The 19,223-nt window shown below is 52.3% G+C and overlaps 1 protein-coding gene across 1 annotated transcript in view; it reads left to right on the top strand.

The window, feature by feature from the left end:
• The window catches only part of ANKH (ANKH inorganic pyrophosphate transport regulator), a 174,533-nt gene that overhangs the window by 154,564 nt on the left and 746 nt on the right, over positions 1 to 19,223 (top strand). Inside the window, exons 9-11 of the mRNA XM_006895007.1 lie at positions 16,164 to 16,293; positions 17,608 to 17,731; positions 18,695 to 18,794. Of these exons, the coding sequence (XP_006895069.1) occupies positions 16,164 to 16,293; positions 17,608 to 17,731; positions 18,695 to 18,794 (354 nt within the window). The remainder of the gene's footprint in view (positions 1 to 16,163; positions 16,294 to 17,607; positions 17,732 to 18,694; positions 18,795 to 19,223) is intronic.

The following is a 19,223-nucleotide window of genomic DNA, read 5'->3' as shown; positions in this document are numbered from 1 at the left end:
AAAAAATCACGTCAGGGGAGACTGTCCATCCTCCTGCTACTTAAGTGTTGGGAAATCGCTCTGCTGTTCACGTCAGGATTTTCATTTGAGGATTTGAACCTTAGATCTAAACTCTTCTCCATGTAGAAGTGTGTGAGGTAGAGTTTCCTTCCCCAGGTCTGAAGGACTGTGTGGGGTTGAGGAGGGCCGGGGGCCTGCGTGGTTACCGCGTTGTCTTGCTGGGTCGTCTCCAGCCCCTTGTTACACCCCCGTCGTCTGCCCTGTGTCCACCTTGTCCTTCTCCGGAGCAGCCAGCGGGCCTCTGTCTCCCGTGAGGGTGTTCCTCACCGTCTCGCTTTTACCTGGGTGCTGACTCCCTGCTGATCATGAGCAGATACTTAGCGAGCACCCCCTGGACACAGCTGTGAGCAGGGGTGGACGTGACCCGGGATGGGGAGCCCACCTAGAAGTCCACACAGCCTGGTGACCACCTTCCCCTCCTGCACCGCCGTGAGCACCTCCCACGTCCAGAGTCACATTCAGAGGGCATCTCCGAGCTCTGTCATCCAGAGTGCATGGTTCTTTATTTAGCCTGTCTGTAAAGCCCGTGGGCAGTAAACCTCGGTGCCATTAAACCCAGCTGGCTCCTTGCTGGCCCTCCGCTGTGTTTCAGAGGTTGTAAATCCCTCAGGCGGAGAGAGTACCCATCTTTCTGCTTTGGGGGTGCTGTGAGAGTTGAACCTCCAGAGAGACAGTACCTTTGGGTTAGCTGTGCGACTCCCCAACTCCCCACAGACTAGCTTAGTGACAGTTGTTCGGTGTGATTCGTGGCGGCCCTCTCTGCACTACATACAGCTCTGGCCCCTGCTCTATCCTATGTCAACCTCATTGTCTCCGACGACACACCTACCCCCATTACCCCAGCCGCTGAATCAGTACATCTCATCCAGGGTCTTTCTCTCCTGTGCTGTCCCTCCACCCTCCCAAGCATGACATCCCTCTCCAAGGACCGGTCCCTCCTAGCACCATGCCCAGAGTATTTCAGTAGCAAAAGAAACTGTAGAAAACCTCAATCATGTAGGGACATAGTGTTTATACTACTTAGCTGCCACAGAGTGGTAACTGTTCACGGTGACTCCGCGTCAGAGTAGACTGGGCGCCCAGGGCTTGCAGGGGCTGGTTTCTCCGCAGGACATTACCAGGCCTTTCATTCCCTGCACCTCTGGGTGGATTCAGCCTCTTGGATGTGAGCACATTAACCAGGTGCGCCACCCAGGGACTTTAGAGCGTGAAGGGTATTCAGTTCCTATTGGAGGTGCTCAGTCCTGTTCTTGTTTGCTGTGGTCGTGCACTTCCTCCTGCGTCCCGCTGAAAATCTCCGTCGTTTCTGTAAGTGTGTTTTACAGAAAGCCCTGGGGTCTCGTTGGCAACAGGAACACCCCAATGTCCGTCTCAGCCATCGTCACAAGAACCGTTTTGCTAGGCAGGCACTATGAGTGGTCCTTTAAAATTAAGCTCTCCACACTTATTAGGGAGCTCTGGTGGGCTAGTGGTGAGAAGCTGCACTGCAGTCCCAAAAGCACACAGTTTGAATCCCGCAGCTGCTCCATGGGTGAAAGATGGCCAGTCTCCTCCCATGCAATTTGTTGTTGTTGTTGTTAATGTGCTGTCAAGTCACGTGCATAGTGACCCTCTGTACAACAGCCGTAAACCCTGCTCTATCCTTTGCCAGTCTTATTGTCTCTGATACACCTATCCTCTTTACCCCAGTGATAGAATCAATCCACCTCATAGAGGGTCCTCCTCTCCTGCACAGTCCCTCCACCCTCCCAAGCATGACATCCCTCTCCAAGGATTGGTCCCTCCTTACAACATGTCCAAAATATGTCAGAGGAAGCCTTAGAATCCTTGCCTCCAAGGAGCAGCCTGGCTTCACCCTCTCCAGGACGAACTTGTTTGTTCTCCTAGCAGTCCATGGTGTGTATTCAGTACTCTTCTCCAAAACCACAGCTCTAGAGCCTCTGAAAACCCACTGGAGGTCAGTTGTAGCATGCCAGCAAACAGCAACACTCTAAATCTTGGATGCACATCCCCCTCCCACCCCCAGGAGCTTAACATTTGATCTAATGATCACATCATTCAATGACCAGAAGCACAGGGTGACATCACCAAGGCCACCAAGCTTGCACCCTGGGCCCCCAGCTCATCCTCTCCCACCATGACATCCCCCATGAACGCAGGGTACCCCTGCAAGGCCCTGGGCCACCTCAGTGAGAATACAGCTGCTAGGCCTTGTGGGAGCCAGGACGGGTACCCCAGGCAACCCCACTCTGTTCCCATTACACTCCGTTCTCTGCCATGTGCAAGTTTTTCCATAGTTCCCTCAAACATGAGCAAAACACTGACCAACCTTGAAACCATTGAAGCGTATTTTAGGAAAAACAGAGATGGTTCCTATTCCAGGAACAGACCTCAGCTGTTGGAGCCGAGCTCGATGGCTGGAGGCTGAGGATGGAGCCAGCGTCTGGGACTTGGCCCTGGTCTGCGTAGAAAGCTGGAGCTGTTGCTGGGTGCCCAGTCTGGGGTCCACATACTGCACCCCCTGCCCTGTCCAGGCCAGTCTGTCCTCCAGTGGGTTCTTAGAAACAGTAAATTGAATGGGTGGAGATTGCCCATCCCTCTCCTTTGGAGCAGCTGGTAAATTTGAACTGTGTGCCTTTGAATTGGCAGCTCTACTCCTTACCACTAAGCTACCAGTTGTAGTTGTTGTTGTTAGTTGTCATCGAGTCAAGTAGAACTCATAGTGACTGTATGAACAACAGATCTGAACCCTGTTCTATTCTGCGTCATCCTCACGCTTCCTGACATACAAGAGCCCATTGCAGCACTCACCGTGTCTGTCCACCTGGTTGAGGGTCTTCCTCTCCTTCACCAACCCTCCACCCTTCCCAGCATCATGTCCTTCTCCAACGAATAGCACCTCCTCGCAACATGCCCAAAGTATGTGAGGTGACGCCTCATCATTCTTTCCCCCAAGGAGCACTCCAGCTGCACCCTCTCCAGGACATATCTGTTCATTCTCCTGGCCATTCTTGGGGTGTTCAGTACTCTTCTCCAACACCTCAGCTCAAAGGCATCGATTCTTTTGCTATCATCCATGTTCATTATCCAGGTCTTAGATGCACAGCAAGTGATTGGAAAGGTTTCAATCAAATGTGTCTTAGTCCTCAAACTGATATCATTACTCCTCAATAATTTGGAAAGGTCCCTAACTGCAGATTTCCCAGTGCAGTGTGTCTCCTTATTTCCTGATTGCCGCTACCAAGGTTGTTAATTGTGGATCTAGGTAACATGAAGCTGTTGACAGTTTGAATCTCCTCTCCATCCATCATGATGTTCTTATTGGTCCAGTGGTGAGAACCTTTGTTTTCTTGACACTGAGATGCAATCCAGAGCTACCAGAGTCAGGAAATGTCTCTGCAGACTAGGGATCCTTATTTGCCCGCCTGCAGCTGGCGCTGGTGCTACACTGACTCGCTCTGCATCTTCCATCTCACCTGTGAGCGTTATCACCATGGCCTGACATTGATGGTCTGAGCGCTCAGCACATTGGGGGTCATACCTGTCCCTCGTGCCAGCTTTGGTCTTCTCTCCATCACCGTTGCTGTCCCCAGTTTTAACATGAGCCCTTTATGAAGGAGAAGGAAGGGTTTAGGGTGGACAGACAGCCGCTAGCAGCTCTTTCTGATTTTTCTCTTCTCAACCTGAACGTGGTTTTGAAGTCTGTCCGCCTGTGCTCCCAGGACGTGTCCTCAGGTTTGTCCTCCTGGGAACAGCTGTTCTCGAAGGCACCTCTGACTCCACAGGGGAGGTGGCAGTGACTGACCAGAGTCTGGGATGGCCTTAGTGTCACCCTCCACATCTCCAAGTGTTTCTCTTCAACCTGTGCTCACTTGTGCACACTCACACTCACCTGTGCACACCCACACTCACCTGTGTACACTCACCTGTACACACCCACACTCACCTGTGTACACTCACCTGTGCACACCTACACTCACCTGTGCACACCCACACTCACCTGTGTATACTCATGCTCACCTGTGCATACCCATGCTCACCTGTGTACATCTGTGCTCACCCGCACTCCCCTATGTACACCCATGCTTCCCTGTGCACACCCACGCTTACTTGTGCATACCCATGCTCCCGTGTGTACTCACACACGCCTGTGGACACCCACACTCGCCTCTGCACACTCACGCTCATCTGTGTACACCGGTGCTCACCTGTGCATACCTGTGCTCACCTGTGTACACCTGTGCTCACCTGTTCACACTTGTGCTCACCTGTGCACACCTGCACATTCCACTGACTTCTCAGGTGCCTCTCTGGTTCCTTCCTAGCTTGGGGTTGTCTGAGCTGACTGCACTCAGAGCTGCCCAGCCTCCCTCTGCCTCAGGGCTGTCAGAGCCCGCTTGCCTTTCGCCCCCCAGATTCCCTCCTCCTTTTGTGCTGGCTCTTTCCCTGGACCCCATGAATTCAGGGACAGGTGATCACTCGCTTCTGAGCCCACAGCCCTGTCCTCAGTGATCCTCTGAATTGCTTCTAGCCTCCTGATTGGTTTTCTGATGGCTGGGGCAAGGCAGCCAGGTGGTCTTCTGAGAAAAGTCCCTTCCTACCTTCCCCTTCTGGAGAAATTCAGCCTGGGATGACCATACAGTGTGGCCTTTTCAGTGATGCCTGCTTGCCTGCCAGATCCCCCTCAACTCTACTCAGACATCTGGTATTTAGACAGTCCCAGAGCTGAGCGCTCCAGACGTCAGAGGCTGTCCCAGGAGAGACAGCCGCAGCTGCCGGGCAGAGCGGGCCCTCTGAGAGAGCTCACCCACAGCTTCTGTCTGGGGATACGATGACCCCTCCATCTCATTCATCTCAGACGCTTTTCATGCATTCTCATTCAGAGGCTAAATCCTTGGAAGCACAACACCATGGTTCTAAAGAGGCCCTGGCTCTGCCTATCGCCTGCCCCAGAGCCCACGGCCTGTGAAAGGCAGTGAGGTTACATATTTATAGTGCCTTTAATCCCTCCAAGGCTCCAGCCACCTGTCTGCTAAAGGTCTAGGGCGCGGCTGACAGATGAGGGCAGAGCCTCCTGGATCACCAAGATGTCCCCTGGATGGCTGCTGCCTGAGGCGCAATCTTGCACCGCCATCACAGCCCCCCCACCCCCACCCGTCCCCACCCCCTGCTTTGTGCCATGATCAAAGAGCACAACGCAATGCGCTCCACCTCCGTTTCTATACTTGACCTCTGGTGGCCTAGTGATAAGGCATTGAGCTGCCAGTCCAAAAGCAGGCAGTTCGAATCCACTATCTGCTCCAAGAGAATGGGATGGAAATTCTCCTCCCATGCAGTTTACGGCCTCTGAAAACCTGCTGGACGGTCAATGGTGAGTGAATTCTGACTCGGCAACAATGAGTGAGTGAGAACATGGTGGAGGGGCAGTGGAGAAGAGGAGACTGCCCGGCAGTGATTATGGGCTGGCATGGAACCACACAGCTCCTTCAGCGTCCATAGGGTGCCTCCCTTTGGGTGGAAAAGACAGAACCTAACGGCACTTACCATCATCTACACATAGCGAGTTATTGTTAGGCGCCGTTGAGCTAAGACCATGACTCACAGCGGCCCTGTGAGCAACAGCTCTGAACCTTGCACTGTCCTGCTCCACGCTTGAGCTCGGAGACCCACTGTTACAGTCGCTGTAGAAACCCGCCTGCTGGGCCGTCCGTGCCCGTAAGAAGCGCCCGGGCTGCACACCTCCAGGACATACCTGCTGGTTCTTGTTGACAGTCCGAGAATATTCAGAACTCCTCTCCAGCACCATAATTCAGAAGTATACCCTTCCTCCACCATCCACAGTCATCGTTCACCTTTCACAGGGATACGAATTCACACAGCTTGGGTCAGGGACGCCTTAGTCAGCACGCTGACATCTTTTCTCTTTAGCACTCTGCAGAGATCCTTGACAGCGGATTTTTCTTAGTGCAACACCGGGTTTTCTTTCTTAACTGCTGTTTCCATCAGTGTTGTTGGTCAGTCCGAGTAAAATGAACAGTGTTGACAGCTTCAGTCTTTTCTCCATCCTTCACGGTGTGGCCTGTCCACCCATTGGTGAGGATTTTTGTTTTCCTGAGGTTGAAATGCTGTCCATGTTGAAAGCTGTGGCCTTTCATTTCTGCAGCGTGTGCATCAAGTCCTCGTCACTGTCCACAAGCAAGGTTGTGCCATCTGCGTAAGGCAGGTCGCCGATGACACTTCTCGTCACCATTCCCACTTCCCAAGCGCTGTCCCTGGACCACAGGTGCCCCTTTGTTCTTGCTCTAACAGTTTTCTCAGCGTCTCCCTGGTGGTCCTGTTTACCTTTGGTTTTCTATATTTGATGTTGTCGTTGTTGTCAGGTGCCGTTGAGTCAAGCAGGACACATAGCAATCCTGGGAACCACAGACCTGAACCCTGCCCTGCCCTGTGCCATCCTCACCTCATGGGCACAGTTGAGCCCATTGCGGCTGTCCCTGTATCTGTCCATCCCATTGAGGGTCTTCCTCTCTTTCGCTGGCCACCAGAGCGCCCTGTAATTTTATATGCTTACCTATAAGGGAGCTCTGAAGACTGCTAAGAAGCTGCTTTGATCCTAAATGTATGTGGTTCGAATCCACCAGCTGCTCCTAGGCAGGAAGGTGTGCGGTCTCCTCCAAGCATGTGCTTAAACTGCCTCTGAAACCCCCACTGGCGGGTCAGCTGTGAGTCAGTGCCAGCCTGACTGCACACAGCAACAGCAGTCCATAAAGAAGGCATGCTTGTTAGCGGCCACGGAGCAGGACTCTAACCCGTGCTGACTGTGACCCGGGCACAGCAGGATCAGACCTCTGTCCACAGGAGTGTCGCTGACTGACTTTCGGAAGTAGATCATCAGGCCTTAACTTCCTACTCTGTTTTGATCTCGAAGCTGCCCGGGAACCTGTTCAAACTCATAGAGACACACAAACCTGGCCTGTCCCCAGGCGGCTACTGCACTAGGGGTTCCCGGAGCAGAGTCAAGCCCACAGCAAACCACTGCCCTGCGTCATGGACAATGTGTTGTTGTTAAGTGCCATCAAGTCATAGGCAACTCATAGCGACCCTGTGAACGAAAGTCCTCAACACTTGCGTGACTTTCATCCTTTTTCCAGGTTCATAGCGTTTCTGGAGGCAAGTTATTTACAGAAGTGGATGCCACTCCTGCTTGCAAGCTTGTTTTAATCAGGGAGCACCACTAAGCACTGTCCACCATGGGTAACCACTATCGCATTTGACACGTCAGTGTCACGGTGTTCAGTGTCACAGTGACCACGAGTTACGTCTGTATGGCAAGTGGACACACTAGGGCTATACTAGACCTAGAAGAATGACCAGAAACAATTAAAAACAGGCCTGAGAGCCGTGGTTTAGAGTCACCCACCTTTGGTTTGGTAGCATCACTTTCGGTCCATTATTTCGGTCTCTCTCTATGTTGTTCAGTGCCATCGAGTTGTAGGTGACTCATAGTGACCCTATGAAAGTCCTCGACACTTGCGTGAGTTTCAGCCTTTCTCCAGATTCATAGGGTTTCCGGAGATAAGCTGTTTAAGGAAGTGGATGCCACTCCTGCTTCCAAGCATGTGTAGCTCCGTGCTATCGGCTGCCCTGCATCGTGGACAGTGTAGTGTCGTGCTGTACGGAGTGGACAGTGTAATGCCGTGCTGTACAGCCCGTGTAGTGGACAGTGTAGTGCCGTGTTGTATGGCCCATGTAGTGGACAGTGTAGTGCCATGCTGTACGGCCCGTGTAGTGGACAGTGTAGTGCCGTGTTGTATGGCCCATGTAGTGGACAGTGTAGTGCCATGCTGTATGGCCCGTGTAGTGGACAGTGTAGTGTTGTGCTGTATGGAGTGGACAGTGTGGTGCCGTGCTGTACGGCCCGGGTAGTGGACAGTGTAGTGCCGTGCTATACGGCCCGTGTAGTGGACAGTGTAGTGTCGTGCTGTACGGCCCGTGTAGTGGACAGTGTAGTGCCGTGCTGTACGGCCTGGGTAGTGGACAGTGTAGTGCCGTGTTGTACGGCCTGTGTAGTGGACAGTGTAGTGCCGTGCTGTATGGCCTGGGTAGTGGACAGTGTAGTACCATTCTGTCTGTGTCATTTTACAGACTCGCAGTGCATTTCAGACTTCCAGACATATCACTTCAAACTCTCAGTGCATTTCAGACTATCAGACATTAGTTCAAACTCTTCGTGCATTTCAGATATCAGACATAACAAAGCTGGTTCAAGTGCTGTCGACAACATATTCTGTATCTCATATTATTGCTATTTCAGGTTGCTGTATGGAGTCGAGTCAGATCAGACTCATAGCTGACCCTCCAGCAGGTGTTCAGAGGCAGTAAATTGCATGAAAGGACATTGCCTATCTTTGTCCAGCAGGACAGCTGGTGGATTTGAACCTCGTGCCTTTGGGATTACAGTGCAGGTCACCAGACCTCCCCGCATGGGAGAAGCTATTTCAGGCCTGCTGTTTGACATGGGTGCTTGCTGGGGGAAGTCACTTCACTCTGTGAAGCTGACCAGTCATCCCTGGTTTGGGTTGCCTGACAGGAAGCTGCGGCTCCATACAAGCCCGTTAGCGCCCAGGCCTTCCGCCTTGTGCTAGGAAGCTGCAGAATTCAAGTTGTTCATTATCAGATCTGCCCTCCAGCGCTGCGTTGTCAGCTGTGTTTTCAGAGTTAAAAGTTCATTTGACGAGAATGACCCGGTCTCACCTTCCTGTTGCTAAACTTACCCACAAGCCTTCGCTGTGGTCCAGGCCACCAGCCTCCAGCAGTGGCACCATGCTGACCCTTTGTCTCGGAACAAGGCTCAGCCTGTTTGGGACTTTGTTTCCAATTGGCGCTCCCCCACCCCCGCGCTGTGAGGTGGACACTGCTACCCCATTGTTCTTCTCAGCCGTAGAGCAAAATGACCCTCTGTGCACGGGGGACAAAAGGGGGGAAAAAACCACCCAAATTCAAAACTGTATAATCCAGCACCTCTCACAACACCAAAATGCTGTGCACCACCCGGAGCAGTGCAGCAGTTTAGGGCACCCCAGACATGTGGGGAGAGCAGGCCTTCTAGGCCTGAGGTGAAGAGAGAGCAGGCCTCTGAGGCCTGGGGTGGAGTCCAGGCTCTGTCCTTTGTATTACCATAACAAGGACAAGTCCCCGCCCTTCCAGTTTGTGTCCCCATCTGTGCAAAGCTCGCTCTCACTGCTGCCCCGTCCATCCCAGCTCGTTCTTCCGGAACCTGTAAGCCTTAACAGCTGTAAACTGCCCAGTCTTTCTTCAGACTCACTCGTGAATTCAGAGTGCTGACCACTGTGTCAGTCCACCTCTCTGAGGGTCTTCCTCTCTTTCACTGACCTCCAGCCTCTCCAAGCATGATGTCCTTTCCCAAGGGCTGGCCCCTTCTGACAATATCACCAACGCATGTGAGATGAAGCTTCACCACCCTCACCTCTAAGGAGGTCCACGGTTGCACTTGGTCTTGGCAGTCCACGGGCTATTCAGTACTCCTCTCCAACACAACAAAAAGGCATCAGTCTTCTGTCATCCTTATTCATTGTCCACCCTTGATCAGATGCATAGTATGTCACTGAACAGACCATGGCTTGAAATCCAAAGGATGAATCCATTAAGACTAATGGATTCTGTCTTGACTGGTTCATTTAACCCATTCCTTTAAATGTGATTCTTGACAGGCCTGGTTTTATCACTGCCGTTTTGCTGTGTTTCTTTTTCTGTTGTTTCTGGTTACAGTGGTCCATCCACTCTCCTTTGGCGGCTCTGAGGGGATTCCCTTATATTTTCTTGTTTTTACTAATTCCTTAAGTTCCTACGTTTCTGCAAATGATTTAATTTCTCCCTCATAAAATAGAAGGATAACAAGTAAGGTGTGTCTGGCAGTCCAGAGGTGGAAGAGGAGGGGACGGGGGGCTGAGAAAGGCAGAGGGACAGGGACAAGGAATTAGGAAAGATCCAGTGGGGACCTGAAAAGACAGCGTGATAGTGGGCACAGATCAATGGCGATTGGTTTTATAAAACGCTGTGTATGGAAATGATCGTGTGAAACACAATGTGAATGAAAATGTGTGAAACACAATGCATATGAATGAAGCACAATGTATACTAATTTAGTATACAAACCAATGTAAAATTTAAAAAAAAATATGTATGTAAAAAAATAAAAAGAAAGAAAGAAAATGCATTAAACTTTCTGCAGCCAGACGGTGCAGGCCGCCAGAGGGCGGGCTGTGAGCCGGGTTCATGGTGCCCTCTGCTGCTGGACGTGATGAATGATTTGTGGTAGTTTTTTTTTTGCTTTGGGGTTTTGTGGTGGGGTCCAACCCCCCCGCCAAGCCAGCCATCTGTACCTAACAATTTTGTCCTTCAGAATGGAATGTATTTTTAACTTAATCTGAATGTGATGAGTTAGTGTTCATATTCTTTTTTTTTTTAAATTGTGTTCAAAAGTGTTAATTTTTTACTCTAAACAGGTCCATGTTCACCCAGAATGTGTTAATTTTTACCCTGAATGTGTTTCATTTTTTCCCCCCTGAAGTGTTAATTTTTTACCCTAAAGCTGATGGTTTCGTCCTCTCTCTTCCAGAAGAAGTTGAGATAGATGGTGAAGCTGTAGCCGTGGTTGGCTACCCACAGGCAGACTAGAGGCTCCAGTGTGTTAGAGGTGGGGACCAGGGCACAGGGCAGTGCCAGGTTCACACCTGTTGTCCATAGCGTGGTAAAGAGTCTTCGTCGACTTCCTCCGCATGACAATAGCAGTGCATAGGGAGGGACTCCTTCTTGGGCTGAGGGACAGGCAAAGGCCTCATTCCTCCAGCTGCTCCCCGGGCACAGGACGGGCACTCTTCCACTTGACAGCACTTAACCGCAGCAGTCCACGGGAAGTCGCCCTGCTATCCCAGAGACCACACCTCTCACGCTGTTTGAACTCACCAGCAGCAACAAGTAAGAAAGATAAACAGTATTCCTCCCCCCACCCCCCGTGTGACAGCCAGCCTCTGAAAACCAGTGGGTCAGCTGGGAGCCCCAACAATGAGTGCAGTCTGAAGTACGGTCAGGCTCTGGCCCCAGAGGGTCAACTGAACTCCCTTCCTAAGCACGGTGTGTTTCCATGAAGGAAGCAGGGTGCCGATCACGACATGCAGCCGGCTCCTTGAGCATTGTCCAGCCAGACCGTGAGCAGGACTTGGGCGCTCCAGACCTCTCCATTTCAAAGCTGAGGAGATAAAGGTTTGCGGTGTTGAGGGGTGTTGGGGGCCAGAACTACCTCTTTATAAAGTGAAGCACACCTGTAATATTAACGTAGTTTACAGTGTCTCAGCATGACATAGTAAATAGACCAAGCTTATTCTATGAAATTTTTAAGTTACTCAAAGCCAGAGACAAAACTGTGAGGAGACCTTCCAGCCTGTCTGGTTCCAGAGCCAAACGTGCCCCCTTTGCCCTCAGATTAAAACTTACCACTGGTTTACTCAGTGAGGACTCTCTAGCCTGAATAAATGTATTGGGGGGTGGGGGGTGCTTTTTAAAAAATAAAATGACATTAATAGATTTTGTAATTTTTTTTTTATTATTTTCTTATTTTTTTGTGCATGTACTAGCAAATCCAATCTGACTGGTACAGGAGGAGATTGTCCCTCCTTCCCCGGCAGAGCTTCCGGTGGATTCGAACCACACACCTCTGGGATTGCAGTGAACAGATTTTTTTAAAAAATGCATAATGTGGGGTTGAGGGGGAAGAGTTGCCACTTTATAAAGTGAAGCATACTTGGAATAGATTAGAACTCTGAAGTATTCTACAGCATCCACAACATGATGTAGTAAACAGACCAGCCTTGTCCCATAAAACTCCCTGATTACTCAGAGCCTAAATCATCTTCTAAGATTTCTCTCCATATTGGTTCTTGGGACCACCTAAAGATACAAAAACCCAGGATGCCCAGGTCCCCCGCGTGAAGTGGTGTAGTCTTCACACATTCTGCACATACCCTCCCATATACTTCCAGTGTCCTCCGTAGTACTTCCAATACCTAGCACAGCGCACATGCTGTGTACATGGCACTTCAGCTCCTCAGCCTTTGAAGGCTCGCTTTGTCCACTTAATTGCTGCCTTTTCTTCTTTAGATCCAACTGTACTTTCTAAAGAAAAGTTCCGAATAAAGATGATGCCCAGGGCTGGCTATTTTGATTCAAAGCAGCTGCTTGTATTTTACGTTTCGTAGCTGCAGCGGGGAAGGAGCTTTTATTCACTGCTAATCCTTCAGAGTCAGGCTAATGAGAAAGCTTTGTGAATTCCTCAAAAGCACGGTCACCCGTTTATATGGACATTAGCGACCTTCCTGTGTAGCAGGGAGCTCAAAGGATTTACAGAAATGTCTTCCCTTGGGGCTGGGTTCTCTGGGTTCAGATGCCGGTGGGCAGCCACCTTCTTCCTATCCTAAATTCTTGAGAGGGTTGTCATCAGGGACGCTTCCTGACCCACTTCTGTCTGGCTTCTAAGTTGAGATCATGAGACATGGTCTTTGGGTCAAAGCTGGGATGAACAGACCAGCATCACCCAGTAGAGTTAAATAAGCGTCCGTTTGTTGGTTTTGAAAACCAGTAGAATGACTAGTTCCCAAATACTAAAAAAATATACAGAACGGAAGGTGGGAGTGGAAGAGTTAGCTCACTTTGTAAAGTGAAACATACTTGCAATTAGAGCTCTAAAGTGTATTACAGTATCTCAACATGGCATCAGCCCAGCGGTAAGAAATTTTGTTTTCTTGAACATCCCATGAACTGCCAAAAGATGTCTGCAGATGTGTCTTGGAGAAAGTGCAAACAGAGTCCTCCTTGGAGGTAGAGATGATAATGCTTCACCTCACATAGTTCAGACATGTTGCTTGGAGAGGCTGTTCTTGGAAAGTCAGGAGAGGAAGACCCTGGGCCAGGTGCACTGACACAGTGACCGCCACAAGGGGCTCTAGTGAGTCAGGAGTTGTGAGGACGGTGCAGGACAGGACAGGGTTCAGATCTGTCGTTCTGAGGGTCACTATAGGTCATACTTGACGGCACCTAACAACAACAACATGGCATAATAAACTTTTGTGTCCTGTTGAATCATGAGGACGAACTCACAGCTGACCCTCCAGCAGGTATTCAAAAGCAGTTGAATCGCACTGGAGGAGATTACCCGTCTTTCTCCCGCAGGGCACTTGGCGGCTTTGAACGGAATGCTTTTGGGATAGCAGTGCAGCTCCTTAGCACTAGGCCACCTGAGCTCCCTGGCGTGGCAAACAGACCACAAAACTTTCAGATGACTCAAGGCCTAAACCATAGTCTGAAATTTCAGGGTTTGGTTTCAGCCCAACTACAGTCCAGTTTGTGATGTGTTCACATGGGTTTTGAAGAAGTACTTGCATTTTAAGGAAAGAAACTTTTGCAAGAACTGACAGGCTTTCCACTTCAGCTCTATGCGTTTTCATGGCTTTTAAAAAAAAATTTTTTTTTTGCACAGACACATAGTGTAAAAAATTCATTCTGTAAGAATTATTCTAGACATAATCGTCCTCTCCGTGCCTCACTCCTGGAAGTACCCATTTCAACTCCTTGGATGCACTGTGATTCTGACTCACTGTCACAGCAGAGCCCTAATTCCCTCTCTTTAAAAAAAAAATAAAAGTCCTTCCCTAGTCTGAAGAATTGTCTTCTTCCCAAGCCCTTCCACACGTTGGAACACATTAGCCACAGACCTGCCCCTGTGGGGTAGGCTGGCAGGGGCCTGTCACAGCCTCCAGAGGCCCCCGTAGCAGCCGTGCTGCGTGGAAGGGGTCCCCTGCCTTCATCTGATGGCTGCTGGAGCCCCAATTTTCCACACCCTCTGTTTTTCCTCCTCCATTTTTGAGTACTTGGTTTGGCGAGCAAACGCTCCCAGTTAACTTCTTGAAAAACTGTTTTGTGGAAGTAAACTCTTGGAGGCTTTATACGTCTAGTAAACTAGACCCATCGTTGGTCAGTGGCCTGGTTTGAAGTGCTTGCAATCAAAATCCTTTTCCCTTGGAATGTATTGCTTCGCGTCTCCCAGCTTTTAGTGAAATAGAGTGGCCTGAACCTGGATGCTCTTCACACGGTCTCTCTGCCTCCACGTGAGGTCCCCTCGGCTTTGATGCTCTTATCCCGCAGTTCCTCATGGTCTCTTCCCGAGACCCCAGTTATTTTCATGTTGGCCCCCCTGGACTGGGGTTTTATCTAACAAGAAAAAGAAAACAAAATCTCATATACTTCCGTGTCTTGGGCCTTCTGCCTTGTCTTTGCAGTAGATTTTCCCTCCTTTCTCTTGGCATTTAGTGACTTCTTCGTATCTGCTTTTATCCTCTAAGGTCTGTACTGTGTCTCTGTCCTGTCAATGGCCCTATTTTCAGAGGGCATTTACATGATGTTCTTGTCACGTACTGTTACCTTCGGTCTCTCAATGTCAGCAGGAAAGCTGTCTTTTGAGCGTCTCTCTGCATTGTCTCTGTTCCATCTAAGTCTGGAAGGTGTGAATGTATGTGTGAATTTGGTTTTGCCTCTTCACATTAGCGGGAGCTCTGGTGGCTTAGTGGTAAGGAATTGGGCTGCCAACCCAAAAGGTCTGTGGTTCGAATCCACAAGTTGTTCTGGAGGAGAAAGGTGGGCATCCTCTTCCCATGTGATTTATTGCCTCTGAAAACCCACTGGAGGGTCAGCTGTGGGTCAGTTCCGACTTGACAGTACACAACAATGACACCTTGATGTTAGAGGTCTTCCTCCGTGTTTGATGCCCTTGTTTCTGGAGGCTGTGAGCAGGTGGGTGAGGGTTCTCGCCTGTACGGCCCCCGCTGATGACTGATTTGCTGGGCTGTTTCCCGGGACTTGCGCCTGCTCGCTCGAGTCAGCCACGTTTCTCAGAGACCACCCTGACTCTCCTGTCTGGAGGGATGCAGCCGGCCTTCCCCGCTCCAGGAACGGAGTGAGGGAATGAAGCAGGAAGTCTCCGTGTGTCCTCCTCTCTGCACATCCGGCCTGTGCACCGGCTCTGCATTCAGTGCTGACAATCTGTTTCACCTTCTCCACATGCTCAACTCCACTTTCCTGCCAGGTCCCGCGAGCCACAGTGGGCAGCTGTGTGAGGGGTTCCGGGGGGCTTAACTGCTTCCTCGGCATCCAGCCGGCCTGGGCATGGACCGGCCTACACCCCAGCTGATGGTTGAGAGGGAGACACTGGCATCCCCTTCCCAGTTTTGGGTTCTGTTTCCTTGAGTCTTTTAAAATCAGCTGCCCTTTGCCCATCTGCTTTCCCAGGTTCCATATTGTGTTTGCGTTTGTCTGTCTCCATACTCGCTTCACGCTCTTTCTCATTCCTGGCAAGTTGGATCCGACCCATAGCTGACCCTGTGCTGGGTCCGGAGGCTGTAAATCACACAACAGGCCATTGTCCATCTTTGTCTGGAGGAGCAGCTTGTGGATTCGAACCATCAAGAGGCACCACCTTTGTGTTAGCAGCACAGTGTTTAAACCATTGCCCTCAGTCGGCTCAGTTCACGGTGACCTCGTGAGTCAGGCTTGACCTGTGCTCTGGACGTAGACCACCAGGCCTTTCCTCCGAGGTGCCCTGGCTAGCCTTGAACCTCCAGTCTTTCAACTATCATCCGTATTCATTAACCACAGCACCACACGGGAACTTGGGAAAACCATCTGGATCTGTAATTAAATGGCCTTGCCTAATCGTTAAGTGTGCTTCCTCAGTGTGGATTTACAGACGTCGTGTCTTCTGGGTCCCTTTTTTTTGTTCTGTTAAAGCCGTGAGGGTTATGTTAAGAAGCACAGGCACCATGAACCCCACTGACCCTCCCGATACCCTGGTTCTGCGCTCCTGGTCTCCTCTTGGCCCCCTGTGTTGCTAACAGGAGGTGCCTCCCGCTGGGTGCGGAACCTGTGTGCAGATGTGGGAGGTGGGCCTGTGGGTGTGCGGAGCAGCCCACCCCAACGCCGGCTCTCAGGGCTCCCTCTCCCCCGCCATCCTCATCCTCCCAACATCTCCCCTCCAGCTCTGCTTTGTCATGTTCTGGACCCCCAACGTGTCTGAGAAGATCCTGATCGACATCATCGGAGTGGACTTCGCCTTCGCAGAGCTCTGCGTGGTCCCCCTACGCATCTTCTCCTTCTTCCCAGTCCCAGGTAGAGGGCGGGGGAGGGGAGGGGAGGAAGACGGGAGAGAGGAGGAAGAAAGGAAGGAAGGGGAGGGGAGAGCAGGGCAGGGGTGAAGAAAGGAGGGGAGATAGGAGCCCCAGTTACACACACACACATATCTGGACAGACCTGGCAACCTTTGCAGTCATATCACAAAAAGAACTGTCAACCTTCTCCAGGAAAGACACAGAGCACCTTGCCATCCCGGAAAGGACTCCAGCAGGCAGACCGTGCCTTCTGGAGCACAGAGGCCACCGCCTGTCAGGAAGGCAGATCCAAAGGGGTTCCTGGGCGATTTGAGGAGCCCCTGAGGCATGATGACTTGTGCACCCCGTTTGGGGCAGGGGCTGCACTGAAAACAGAGATCACCCTCCAGAGGTAGAGGGAGCACGTTCCCGCTGAAGGTGCTCCTGGAAGGAGGTCCCCGGGGGCGAGACTCCAGGGGCTATGGAGGGGAAGATGCTGAGGGCACAGGGTGAGGCAGCCGGGGGTCCCCACAGACACGGAGCTGCCACAGGAACGGGGTGGGGGCTTGTTGTTAAGTGTGGTCACGGAGGACTCATAGCAACCCTATGGGCAATGGATGTGAACCCTGCACCATCCTTGAGCCCCTCGCTTTGTCAGATGAGCGGGGCAGTGTGATGAGAGGGTGAGAAACATGCTGCCGTTTGTGTAGCAGGCACGCGCTATGTCTGTGTCCTGTGTCCTCTGTATGTGTGGGACGCTCGCATATAAACTCCCTTTCCAGAGTTAACACTTGACACAGGCAACAGAGGACAGTCCTCTCGTAGACAGGACTGAAGAGATGCAAAAGAGAGTCAGAAACTGGACTCGCTCCCACCGTGGCACCTCTGAATCCCTCCACCAGTGCGTGTAGTGACCAGTGCACAAGTCAGGTGGAGGGAGAAGGACGGGCGAACCACAGCCTCTGAGAAGCTGCTGAAGGGTCAGCCGTGGGTCAGCGCTGACTCGACGACAGAGCGTTGCGAGCCAGTGCGGAAATCACATGTCACAGAGCCCCCCCCCCCCAAAAAAATCATTAAGCCAGGATCCAGCGTCACACAGTGAGGCCAGGAAACAGTCTCAGGTCCCAGAGCTCTGCTCCCCAGAGGGGGGCCACCATCCAGGCGCTGCCTCGGTCTCCCCTACTAGAAAGGAGGGGTCAGTGTTTGGGGCAGGACCAGTGTGCAGCAGCCGGGCCTGTGGGAACCGGGAGGTGGGGGTCACAGGTAGCCATCTGGCCCCTCTGGGAAGTGAGGGCCCCCAGGCCAGCGTTGCTCACCGGCCTGTGCTCCCCCACAGTCACCGTGAGGGCCCACCTGACCGGCTGGCTTATGACACTGAAGAAGACCTTCGTCCTGGCCCCCAGCTCTGTGCTGCGGATCATCGTCCTCATCACCAGCCTCCTGGTCCTGCCCTACCTGGGGTACGTCGTCGGGGCGCCGCGGGCCTCGTCACCTGAGGGCCTGTCAGGGTGGCGGGCCCACCAGGGTGTCTAGAACTCAAAATGCAGGAGCAAGTCTCACTTCCAAAGCCAGGTCTACATGCACCCACTGAGGTGGGCACTACCCCGGCTCCTCACACACAGGGACACAGAATAGGGTGCAACCTGACCACAGGGAGCCCCAGGTTTACATGCACCCACTGAGGTGGGCACAACCCTAACTCCTCACACTCAGGGACACAGGATGGGTGCAGCCCTGACCTCAGCCCCAGCTCCACATGTACTCACTGAGGTGGGTTCTGCCCTATCCCCTCACACACAGGGACACAGGGGAGCTCAGCCCTGCCCTCGGGGAGCCTAGATCCATCTATATCCCCTGAGGTGGGCACTACCCCAACCCCACACACACAGGAGCACAGGGAAGACACAGCCCTGGCTCAGGGAGCCCCACGTCCCAAGCTGGGGGTGCCATCCTGTCTCATAGACCACCCCTCGCTCAGCCACCTCGCTGGCCCCACAGCAGGGAGAACCAGGGAGACAGGTACAAGTACATAGACTTAATCAGTGATTGGGCCTGCAGAGTTGTGGGGCTGAAAGGCCCCACATCCATGTGTCAGACCCCAGGCCAGAGACCTCTTCCAGCCCACAGGGTTGAGGGGGGCTGCCGAACCCCAAATCTGCAGGTCAGGTGACAGTGGAGAGTCTGCAGACTCTGGTTCCTGGAGACGGGCGGAAACTAGCTTCTGTTGGGGGAGGGGCTCCTTTCAAGGAGAAGGGGGTTCCTGCTGGATGAGGGGGCCCATCTGAGGCAGCAAGCTCCTGTCGGGGTGTGAGGTGCAGCACCCCCAGCTGCCCTGTCCACAAGGAGTGAGAGCAGTCCCAAGGGCAGTCCCAGACTCTGCCCTGACATGACTTTAACAGGACTCTCTCTCTGTCCTCTTCCAGAGTCCACGGGGCCACTCTAGGGGTGGGCTCCCTCCTCGCAGGCTTCGTGGGCGAGTCCACTATGGTCGCCATAGCTGCCTGCTACGTCTACCGGAAACAGGTGAGTCCCCAGGGGCGTGGGCCCAGGGCTGCAGAGGTGATGGAGGCCAGGGTAGTGTGGAACGAGAAGGGGATAATGACATGGCAGGAGGATGTCCTGAAGTGGGGATCTAGGAGAGAGAAATAGACCTCCAGGAGCTGTGAGAGATAAGGAGGGGAGAGCCCAGTGGGGGGCCACGAGGAACCAGGCAAGGACACCTGCACAAGAGAACCCATCACAGGCGCCATGAGGGATGAGGGAGAACCCAGCACAGGAGGGATGGAGGGGACAGAACCCAGCACAGGGGCCGTGAGGGACGAGGAAGCACCCAGCACCCAGCACAGGGGCCGTGAAAGACGAGGAAGAACCCAGCACAGGGCCCACGAGGAATGAAGAGAACCCAGCCAAGGGGCCGTGAGAGACGAGGGAACACCCAGCACAGGAGGGATG

This window comes from Elephantulus edwardii, unplaced genomic scaffold, assembly GCF_000299155.1.
Source record: "Elephantulus edwardii isolate Elephantulus edwardi_28Jun2011 unplaced genomic scaffold, EleEdw1.0 scaffold00153, whole genome shotgun sequence".
NCBI classification, from domain to species: Eukaryota; Metazoa; Chordata; class Mammalia; order Macroscelidea; family Macroscelididae; genus Elephantulus; species Elephantulus edwardii.
This window is presented reverse-complemented; position numbering and strand designations above follow the sequence as displayed.